At 39.8% G+C, this 11,792-nt stretch overlaps 1 protein-coding gene across 3 annotated transcripts in view; it reads left to right on the forward strand.

The window, feature by feature from the left end:
* The window catches only part of RCOR3 (REST corepressor 3), a 29,805-nt gene extending 18,815 nt beyond the window's left edge, over positions 1 to 10,990 (forward strand). For all 3 annotated transcript variants that reach the window (XM_064164446.1, XM_064164444.1, XM_064164447.1), the window contains 4 exons: positions 375 to 452; positions 1,262 to 1,319; positions 6,863 to 7,104; positions 7,531 to 10,990. In XM_064164446.1, the coding sequence (XP_064020516.1) occupies positions 375 to 452; positions 1,262 to 1,319; positions 6,863 to 7,104; positions 7,531 to 7,875 (723 nt within the window). In that variant the 3' untranslated portion in view covers positions 7,876 to 10,990. The remainder of the gene's footprint in view (positions 1 to 374; positions 453 to 1,261; positions 1,320 to 6,862; positions 7,105 to 7,530) is intronic.
* Positions 10,991 to 11,792: the final 802 nt, after the last annotated feature.

The following is an 11,792-nucleotide window of genomic DNA, read 5'->3' on the forward strand; positions in this document are numbered from 1 at the left end:
GTTTTGCTTTTTGGAGAAGGAAGAAGCTAATGGTTATGGTACACCTCACTTAGATTTCTAAGAACCAAGTTTTATGTCTAGAATATTCAGCATTCCTCTGCAAGAACATTACCAGAACTTGCTTATGTCCTGCTTCTAGTATTCTGCAGACAAACTGTTCTTTTGAAAGAGTGGCTTAAGTATTTTTTCTCTCCATAGTAAACTGCTGTCTTTTTATTACTTACTTTTAACCAGTTAAAAGTAGTGAAGCCTTAAACCATAATATTTCTCTTTCTGACTTAGGAGGTACACTTGTGGCAATCCTAGTGAAGATATATGTGTAAAGTGACCAACTTTCTTTGTGGAGCTGATTAACTTTGTTGTTTTTGACCAAGGTTCAAAATGCTAAGCAAGTAAACAGTGCACTTAAACAGAAAATGGAAGGCGGGATTGAAGAATTCAAACCTCCTGAGGTGAGTTAGAACTTGTGGCCTTGCACTTAGAGTGGGGGAAAGATACAGAAATCTTTTGCTGCAGTATAGTTTGCATTGCAGCTGCAGTTTAAACAAAATTCACTTAATTGCATGCATGGGTGAGTCTGGCTTCTTCACAAAGAATGATGGGCTTCTTTTATGGCTGAACAAACAAGCAGACAAATGAAATGTCATATCAGGTTGGATGAGGCCTTGAGCAACCTGTTCTAGTGGGAGGTGTCCCTGCCTGGACACCTTGTATGAGCCTTGAGGTCCCTTCCAACCTAAACTGTTCTATGATTCTATCTGTTCATGACAATACAGAGTTAAAATCGAATATGATCTGACTTTTTTTAGTAGATAATGTAGATTGCTAGCTGTGACTTCTATGTTCTGTGTGAAAGCTTGACTGTGTATACATTGGGGCATCCAAAGTGAATGATCTGAAGTTCTCCTTGTTTTAAAGGCTTGGATGTGAAATATAACATGAATGCCAAACACCAAGATAAATTAGATAAATGTAACTAAATTCACATTCCATCTGCATAAAGTTCACCAGCTTGTGCTTAAGTTATGGTTTAGCTGATATTAATAACTATAGGAAAACAAAGGAAAAACTATGGATATAGTTCTGAGCTTAAATGCTATTTCCTCATCATGTGAGCAATCTTAGACTATACACTTAAAGCAAGAGCTTTTTACCTGTGTTTCAAAATGTAGTGCACGTAAAACCATGTTATGATGCTCATGTATTTGGAAGCTGTTTAAACATTTTAATGACCTTTGTGCCATTTTTCTAACTTTACTAGTCTAATCAGAAAATCAATGCCCGTTGGACCACAGAAGAGCAGCTTCTTGCAGTACAAGGTATGTTAATAGTAGTGACTTGAAATCCAATGCAAAGGATTTGAAGAGGTATTCTGGCTTATGTTTATATTTTTTCCCTATAATGAGCTTTATCTGGTCTTGCAAGATCACTGGGAAAGCAGCAAAACTAATGAGAATATTTAGGGCATTCATTCTAGCAAGATGATACTAAATCTTTCAGTTCTCCATAGTGAATCTCAAACAGAAAAGCTAAGCTGGGTTTAACAACTGTAACAGTACCAAAAAGTCCTTTCATTCTTCTTAATCACCTTACATTAATTTCTCTGAAGTGGAAGATGGAAGTAATACTTTGAAGCACACACTTATAAGACATCTCTTTGTATTCTTAAAGTAGGAAAAATCACAACTAAAACTACTTTGCAGTTACTTTTCTCTGTGAGGGAATAAAAGAGCAGATATCTACCCAGTGGAGGCCTTTTTGAAGAGTGAAGCTGGATATGGATACTTTGCTAACAGTCGTACTGGAGGGGGAAAAAATAGCAATAGCATACTAGAAATGCTGCAGCTAACATACATTTATATGTACTGACTCTCATTTTGCCTTAATGCACTGCCTATCCAAGGAACATGCAAGGGAAGTATCTGGAGAGCCTAGTGCTGTCTTGAAGGTGCTATGTATTGACTCACTTCTGTGGATAATCTTTTTGAAGATAATATAATTAGCTCAGTTATACACATTTGCTTTATTTCTCAGTATTCTTCACCTTTCAAATGAAAGACTGGACTGCAGTATAAAACTTACAGCTGGATCAGGGTGTCAGTGTAAAGTTGTCAGGTGTGCCATACCTGAAAAGTTACTAGCCAGATGACTCAACCTAAAAGTTAGGTTTAGTTTGATGGATGAATAGAAGTGCTGAAGAGGGTGATGAATCTGCAATCACACCTCTCAGCTTACATGCCTCACGCTGGCATGAGCATCCTCAAACCACTTTTTGTCATAAGTTTATCTTGTCAGTACTGCCAATAGCCTCATTTTAGTTTTGTACCCAGATGCAACAGGAGGATGTGCTTATCTTTAACATGGCAGTCCAGTAAATAGAATGCTCACTGGAGAAGTGGGGGAAATCCAAGTATCACTGTGCCTGCCTTAGGAGGAAAGGTTTCAAACCATCTTGCATTTTCATAGTTCAGTTACTTTAGCTCTCACTAAGCATCAGTTTGGAAAGTGGTAAAAAAGCATTTAGCTTTCATAGAATCACAGGATCAGGGTTGGAAGGGACCACAAGGATCATCTAGTTTCAACCCCCCTGCCATGGGCAGCAACACCCTACCCTAGATCAGGCTGGCCAGAGCCTCATCCAGCCTGGCCTTAAACACCTTTCATTAAGCTATGCAACTGGCAGGAATAAAACTGGAGCATGTGCAAAAGAGAACTTGGGTTGTTGATGGCTTCCTGCAGAGGAGTCTTCTGGTCAATTATCTAGGGAATACTTTGTGTTTTATAAGAGTAGTCAGCTTCAATACTTAAGGGTGGGGTGAGAAGTGAGACCACCTGAAAGAAACCTGTTCTCATTGAATTTTCATGTGCTTTTTCATACCTGCTGTTTCCTTCATAGCCCTCTTCCTTTGCCACTCTATAAAACAGTGATGGTAGAGAACTGTAACACCAGGAGCAGTGGATTACTATTGTTCCTCCTTCATCTCTAGCCCAATAGTAGTAGAGTGTCCTTCCTGGAATGAGAGTGTTGCAGGTTTTGTCCTGCTGCCTCTCAGTCTAAGAACCCTGATGTCTTGCTTCAAAATAATTACCTGAGCTGATAGACTTGCCCAGGAAGGAGCCATGCTGTCTTTTTTGCCCTGACTATTTGTAGAAGAAAGTAGCCAAGGTTGCAGTTCTAAAACCTATCTTGTTAGGCTTGAACTTGGAAGTTGACCTGAGCATAGGAATGTTTAGTTTATGCATTTAAAATAGACTTATTTCATCAAATGTATTGATACATTTTGACATCTGCTTTTAATAATTTTGCAGAAAGCATTAGCATAACCAGGTAGGTGCTGCTCCTGTGATTTGTTCACTTCAGACATTAAAAGCAGTCATGGAAATCATAGCAATACTCTGCAGTAGTGTAATTTTGGTATTGTTTTCCTTCACATGAAAATCTTGTCATATGTGAGCTCAAGATAGTGGCAGTAATTAAAGAGGGGGTGGTCAAAAGCTCACCTTAAAGTAGAGCTGAATGTGTTACAGTAAAAGCAGTGTGGCTGTGTGTAATGGGCTTGTGGACTCATGCTGATGTCCAAGACAGTCTTTTGCAGTATAATTGATTAGGTTACTGTTCAAAATTGTGAACAATTACTGAGTCTAATGGGCCAGCTAATTACTTGATTTTTTTTAAAGCTATTATTAAGACTTAATTTATGTACAGAAACGCATGAGCACTATCAGGATCTCAGCCATATGATAAATGCAATTGCAAAAAAAAGTGTTTAGAGACTTGTTCAAAACAACATTTTAATGAAAAAGCAGTGCATGACTCTTGTGGTGTTGCAGTCAGAATAGCTGGTACAAGTGGGATTTACCTCTACATAAGGTAGTTGCTGAGAGTGCTGCAATCTCATCACAGTGAAACTGCAGGTCTTGTGACCCAGAGGCTACCATTAACTCTTTCTGCCTCGTTGTGATGCTGTATTGTATTGCTTTGGATCCATGCTGCTGTTTTGTGTGTCTCTGTGCTCACTGAGCTGCACAACATGAAGCAGCATAGACAGCATCAAATTTGGATGTATGAGTTTCTCTGACATTCAAGATGAACCACTGTGATGGTTTGGGAGTTATCCACCCACCCCACTCTTATGAAATCACCCAGACTAGACTCAGCCAGCTGGAAGTTAAGGACTGAAGCTTTATATTCACAGCTTAGCACAATATACAAGCAGATGTTTACAGCTATAGACAGAAGTATACAAGTTAAAAGTAATAAAGAAACACAGCAAGTCTCAGAAACCACAGTCCACAGGAGGGGCTCCCAACCACCCTTCCACCTTCTTTCCACCCCTCTACCTTAACACCAGAGTTTGCCTTACATGCCAGGTGAGTTTGGAGGATTGGCAAGGGGGGTTAGAAGCAGAAGAATTTTCAAGTTGTTTGGAAATAGTCTTTAAGACTTTTGACAACTTCAGCTGAAGTTAGGTAGCTGTGCCCTGTTGTTTGCAAATCAGAGGAAGGGAGAAGTGTAGGCAGCATAGTAACAAAAAAGGCTGAAATCACTAAAAGTCTGAATTAGTCTTCAAACAAAAATATGCTTTGTTCTGCTGGGCATTTTGTTTTCTTGATGAGTTATACAGATGCTAGATGTGTTGCAGTGGATGTTTAATGATAACTTTAAATTAGTAAGGGCAGTAACAGTAGGGCAATCGAAGAATATTGAACCTCTGGAGAGTGCTTTGTGGGCAAACACAGCTTTTAAGGGGTCTAGATGATAACCTTGTACAGCTGACAAAATGCAGAGTCAAATCTCTTTTGCTTTGCCCGAGTATGTGCCCCTCCCATGTGGCTCTGCTAGGTCCCTTTGTTCTCTTTCCAAGGTTCTTGCAGTCAGGATGTCTGGATTCTTTCATATGCCCTAGAAAAGTTCTTAAATAATGTAGCTGGGCTCTTGACAATTGCAACATCAGCTCTGGCTGCAGAAATTGTTACTATCCTGGAGCTGAACTCCTCTCTTAAATTGCAGTGGGTGGTGTACATTACCATATCAGAAGTGCCTGTTAATGAATAGAGCAGAACAAACTGAAGGTCATACTCCTCACAATGAAATTGAAATAGAATATAGCTTTTGGATTTGAAACAACCCTCACTTTCTCCATCCTTTGCTTCACTTTCTAAAATGAAGCATGAAATCTAGCATAGATTTCTTGTCCTGTAATGAGACAGAATGCCTGTCCTTTAAGCACTACAAGCTGTTCTGAATTAGCTTAGTTATCAGGAGCTTCACAGAAAAAGTCAAACAGTAATTCACTCATGCATAGCTGAGAACAAAAAACGAGTCTTCTGTTTACTCAGTCTGAAATAAAACTAGTTTGTTTATTTTAGTCTCCAAATTTTTGGACACTTGTGATCAAAAATATGCCTTGTGCACTTAAAAGCTGGTTTGTGGGATGCTGGAGAGTTTCAGAATTGAGCAGGAGAGAGAAGGAAGTAGATCCAAACTCAAAACACAACTGAGAGAAAATAAAATTCAGGTTATTGTTCCAGTTGTGGCTCACAAACCATGAGATGTTGCACTTCAGTTTTTTGCATGTATTAACCAAATGTAGCTTAAAATTTTAAGTAGTACATACTGGGATTTTCTTGTGGGTATTGTGAAGTGCTTGTTCAATATGAAGAGGAATGAAAAGAGTGATGCAAAGATGTTCTGTCATACTGCTGCTTGTTGATCCAAGAGGCTTGTGCTGGGCTGTCTTGTAAATGACACCAGTAGCTTTTATTTACTTGCATTCTCCAAGGCCATTGTCCCCATATCCCAGGTTCTTCCACCCAGCTCAAATGCTGAATGAAAGTGTTAAAAATACTTGGTGAGGTGAATGCTTGCCCATTGCTCGTTATAGCCTCGGTAGAGCATGTTACAAGTACAGGAATGTGGCACAGGTTCTGCGCTGTGCTTGGTCCAATAGCAACCACCCTCAATCGCTGTTACTGCACAGGGCACGTTTGTGTGCAGGCAGCGTGGAGGGAAGCTGTAGAAGCTGTCAGAGTTTGTCACTTGACATTTCTAGTGTTACACTCTGTGTCTTAGTTTAACACAGAGTTGTCCCTACAACACAAAAGTGAGGGGAAAATAGAACATCAAAAAACCCTCCAGGTTGAGTTACAAAGTTTTACTGAGCAAATCAGATCATAACACAATGCACAATTATCTTGGCCTTTTTGCAGGAGAAAGTATTGCAGAAAGCAGCAAGAGTAAGCAAGTGAGCAAAAACCCATCCCTCCCTGTCCCACTGCCATCTCAATGGGAGAGAGGCAACACTCAAAACCTCAGAACTCAGAAGCAGCAGCTGAAACAGGAAGCTGCTCGTGTTACAATCTGAACTTCAAGCCCCATAATACTTTTGCTCCAGCCATCACTTTAATTTTGAAGCTGGCATGAGGCAGGATGTTCTTGAATAATAGCAGGTTAAAACTCAACCTTTGACACCCTGTTTACAGCTGTGCACACACGTTCTGTCACTTTCCCTCTCCTGTCTTGAATTCATTTGGGGCTTTTGCCCTTAACCGTAAGCACACTGAAACACTTTGTGGTGAGGCAGATCCCTGGTTTTAGGTTGGGAGGCTGGGTGAGTAAGCCAGGATCTTTAAGAAGACTGGGTAATGGTCTTTTAATAAAGTTCTTGATTTGTGTGTTGATAGTTTTACAATTAAAATTGATTTTGTTTTAATGGAAATGGAGGCCTTCTCTTAAGTGAGAAGTCTCCTAATTAGCACCTCCTTGGTTTGCAGGTCCCATAGCTTCTCTCTCTCTGAATACATCACACGTAGCTGTGTCTGACTGATTCTTCACAGCTATGTTATTTACTTTGCCTTCCAGGTGTCCGAAAATATGGTAAAGATTTTCAAGCTATTGCAGATGTAATTGGCAACAAGACTGTTGGCCAAGTGAAGAACTTCTTTGTAAACTACAGGCGTCGGTTTAACTTAGAGGAGGTATTGCAGGAATGGGAAGCGGAACAAGGAACCCTGGCTTCTAATGGTGATGCTTCTGCTTTAGGGGAGGACACAAAAAATACTTCTAATGTGCCATCAGGAAAGAGCACTGATGAAGAAGATGAGGTGTGTTTTGTGTACCAGAAATAAGTAAGCATGGGTTGAGGAACAGCATTTTATTTAGAGACGTAATGTAAGGTTAACTGGTATGGAGTGGCAAACCTCATTGTAAAGAATGGCGCTGAGCTTGCATAGAACTTCAGCCAGTCTCATTGACCAGCTGGGAGCAGGACAGCACCTGTCATAATGATGATCGCTGTTGTTAAAATACAGGTTTTGTCCTAGAAGAAGACTCTTGCTTCCTATTATATTTTAGTTCTGCTGTCTGTAATGTTTTGGTTGGTGATTTCTTTTCAGTTACTTCTCAGGTTTTTGGTTTTGTTTTGTTTTTTTTAATGTTGTTTCCTGTGTAGTGGACAGTGGCAGCCCAACTGCGTGGCACTGTGGCTGGGGTGGCTGTTCACACAGTCTTGTCTTTTGTCCTTTGTGCAGGCACAAAGCACTCCGGCCACTCAGTGTTTAGGCCCTTCACCTCCAGCACAGGCATCTGCTCCGGCACCTACCGCTCCCATGGCAACTTTAAATCAGCCGCCCCCGTTACTTCGTCCAGCGCTTCCTGCTGCTCCTGCTCTCCATCGTCAGCCTCCCCCACTGCAGCAGCAGGCACGGTTTATTCAGCCAAGGCCAACTCTAAACCAGCCTCCCCCACCACTCATCCGCCCAGCTAATTCCATGCCTCCTCGTCTCAACCCAAGGCCGGTGTTAACTACAGTCAGCGGCCAGCAGCCGCCTTCGCTTATTGGAATTCAGACAGAATCTCAGTCCACTCTACACTGAAGAAATAAGCAGAATTATGTTAACTCCTACATCTGAAAATAAATGTATCCATTTTTTTTTTTCCCAAACAATGAAGGAGAGAAAAGAGCAAGCCTTCACAGGTGTCAGACCAGTTCTGCAGAGGAGCAAGCTAATAACGGAACCATGTGAATGACCACCTGTATAAAAGTATTTTTATGTCAAAGACTTGTACAGCAGAACAATGCCTACAATACAGCCCTCCTCTAGACAAATAACTGTTGAAGGAAGCTAACTTCTTAAATGAATAAATGTTCAACACACCAAGATTTTGTTTAACTGATTTTTACTCTATTTATTTTATTACAGTTCTTTGTAGTCAAACATCTTAACGACAGGAAAGTAGTCTGGCAAATCTAGAAATAGATAATACTGTAGGAGACTTAAATGTAGTGTTGGGGGGGTTTGTGTGTGTGTGTGTGAGGGTTTTTTTGGTACATTTTAGTGCTAAAGAACAATGGCCTTAGATTCAGAATTTTTGGCCCTGTCTAAATAACGGTAGAAGCATTTCATGCACTTGTAGAATGTAGTTGTTTTCTTCTCTTCATGTTCTTCCTAAAACACTTTTTTCTTCTTTAAAAAGGTACTGTCTTATTAAATGCTCTTCTGAAAGAGTATGCTGAAGACTCAGTGAGCTATTGTACCAAACTTAGTAATTCTCACACGTGTTCTACTCATGGAAGTTAGGAGTCCAGTTTCCTGTTGCAGTATCTCCTGTGGGGTAGAGAGGGGCAGTGACTTCTACCACCCGGGGGATGAGAGGAGAGGAAACATAGCAAGAAGCATTAATTAAATTCTGAGTTTCCACTAATACTTTTATTTAAGTGCAGTAGAATTTCAGTCTTCTGAGAATGGCTGTCTTCAATTTGTGTTGTTAGGTTATCTTGCCTAAGAATTCATGAGGGAAGTAGAGAGGTTAATGTTGATAGTAGAATGTTGTGGCAGTAGAGCTACCTGCTGCCACCCCAGTCTTGCTGTTAAATGATTATCTCTGATTTCTGCTATTTCTGGCAGAGCTAATTTAGCTAGGTTGAGGCTGTTGTACATTTCCTTTTCTTTTGTTTCTCTGACTGAAAATCTGTGGGTATTATTGCTTCCAAATTTTAGGAGATCAAAAGGGATTCTTTCCGCACTGTTCTTGTCTGAAACCTTAGTTTATGTCCTACAGTGGTTTGGGGTGTGGTGTGTTATTTTTGGTTTGTGAGCTGTTGGTTGTTTTTTTTTTTGGGGGGGGGGGAGTTGGTCTGTTTAGGATTTTGTCTGTTTAGGATTTTTTCTGGTTTCGTTTTCTTGTGGCTTTTTTTAAACATAGATGCCTCTACCCTTAAAGTAAACCAGGCTACAAATTTGAGTAGCACTGTTTTGGAACTATGTGAATATGAATCAAGCTATTGAAAAATACTACATTCTTGACTATGTAATAACATTCTTGTTGACTGCCCTACTCCATCGAAAGTTAATCTTTCCTACAGCCAAAATGATTCTTGAAAGTCCTTTTCAATCCATTCTGTTATTAACTAGATTTGCTCTTGACTAAAATGACTGTTTGAAAATAGAATGTGCTCTCCCTTGGATTTTTTCACAGATGAATTGGATGCTCTGATGATCAGTTTAGCAGGTGGCTACAGCCTTTTTCTGCGTAAAGGGAAGTTCTTTAGCATCAGACCCTATTTCATTTGTAAATCTAGTATTAAAGTTGGATGATTGTGGCCTGAATCGCAGTTAGTGTTGACTGTTATGGTTTAGTTCTTCACTTAAAAACATTTTCACATAAACTGGGTTATTTTTTTTAATTCCCCAGCAGCTCTCACTGGTGTACTGAGGTCTCATGCAAAAGGTCGTTCTTGCAAATTTTCTTTTGCAGCAGAGTAGATGCTTAGCCACTCTGTGCACATCAGATGACCTCTCTTCTAATGAAAGCAGCATTGTGAAACAAGCACTGAGGAATCTGTGGCCATAAGTGTCCCCTCACCCTCAATCTGGCTGCTCTCCAAACATTAAAACCAGTCCAAAACTGATCCGGTACGTGTTGACATCCTGAGTATCTCACTTTAGTTGTTAATAGTGATAAGGTGCATCTCCAGGATTTTTTTCTTCTTCTTTCTTTTTTTATTTAGCATTGAGTCTCCCCAGGTGTGTGTATTGTACCTTTTGCTAAACTTTGTCTTGTCTCTTGTCAATAGCCTTCAGTATGCAGAATGTTGGGTGTTGCAGTACAGTTGGCCACCACCAACTGCTATAAAACTGTTCAGTACATTGTAATTCCATTTGATCTTGTTTAAATATTCTACAACTGGGCAAAGGTGCTGTATTTGAAGGGGGGAGGGAGGGTCAGAGATGGGTAGTATTTCTTAATTTGCATACACTGTAGCACACAGTAGGGAACTCCTAGCATTTGTAGTACTAAATAAGTGTGTACATAGCAAAATGTCTTTATTGCGTGCTTTGCAGAACATGTGCATACAGTTTGCACGTCCTGTTTTGGGGGTAGGGTTTGTTTTAAGCAGTGTTTGCCTGGAGAGTGATATGCTTGCTGCTTAAAGGATTAAAGTTTCAAAGAAATCTGTGTCTTCTATTTTTATGTACCTTGTAACGGTCTGATGTTAGGGCCCTTATACTGTGATTCTCTTCTAAATTCATTTATATTTTTTTAAGAATTAGAAATAAAATTATACAATAGCGTTGATTTCAGTGGGGAATTTCTTTTGCCATATCTAGTCTCCTGTTTTGTATTGTAGTCATGAACTCTGACTTCAAGGTTGGCTTAATTTTGTCACTTTAAAGAGGAAAAAAAAAATATGTAAAATGTTTGCACACTAAAGTTTGGCCGAGAACGTGTATCCTACATTGTTCAAAGCTAATGTAACTCTACAGCTTTTTGTACAGTTTATTTTAGTTAATAAAGCAAAATGGTACTTAAAAAATAATGACAGATTTTACAACCACGAGGCATAATCTGAACGACGTTGTCTTTTAGGTACAGCACTTGGAAAATATGGATGTACAAGAACTATCAGATTTCATTGTTGCACTTTAAGAATGGGTATGAAGCTAAGCAGGTATTTCTGCATTAATAAAACAATCACTAAAAATGGCACACCATAGTAAAGCAGTTTAATTTGTCTTGCAGTTGATCACGAGCAACAGGAAATACCTCTGGCCTAAGGTTTTCATTCAGTTTTATAGTCTTGTGATTTTTTTACATCAGGATGCTCATTCTGGGAACCTCACAGTTCGTAGAAAACAGAGCACCAGCCAGTAGCTTAGATAGGTAGGAGTTTGTGTAGAGATAGGTAGGAGTTTGAGTAGGGATAGAGTAGAACTGTAGAGTTTAGGGTGAGGGTTACTTGAACTATGTTATGTCTCGCACAGGAATAGAGAGAAGTTGCAGCTGACACTGGCTGAAATGTGGCTGCTCAGGCAAAGACAGATCTTCAACTTGTTTGCTTAGATGTGCATTTCAAAGTGCAAGGGAAGCTGTAGAGGAGTTGGCAGCTGTCACAGCTCCAGCACAAAGCGCTGCGCCGTCAATTGCACTGAACACAGCTTTGTAGTGTGAATAAATGTGGTGAACCTCCACCTTTTCCTGAGTTTGAAATAGCTAAACCTCAGTGTATCGTCCTCAGAGTGCCTGCTCTGAACTATCACACACATCTGCTTTAAGCTCACAGGAAGTTGTATGTATGATGTAAAAGACATATAAAATCTTTTAACACCACTTACAGTGTTGCTGACTTGGGCTTTGAAAATGTATAGCAGCAAAATGTAAAGGCAACAGCATCAATCATGCTTAAAATTGATAACAAAGTACAGCAAAGGCAACAGTATCAATCATCCTTAAATTTGATAACAAAGTCCAGCTTCACAGGGGAAATTAGCTTCATTCTCACCACTAGTGA

This window comes from Pogoniulus pusillus, chromosome 25 (assembly GCF_015220805.1).
Source record: "Pogoniulus pusillus isolate bPogPus1 chromosome 25, bPogPus1.pri, whole genome shotgun sequence".
NCBI lineage: Eukaryota > Metazoa > Chordata > Aves > Piciformes > Lybiidae > Pogoniulus > Pogoniulus pusillus.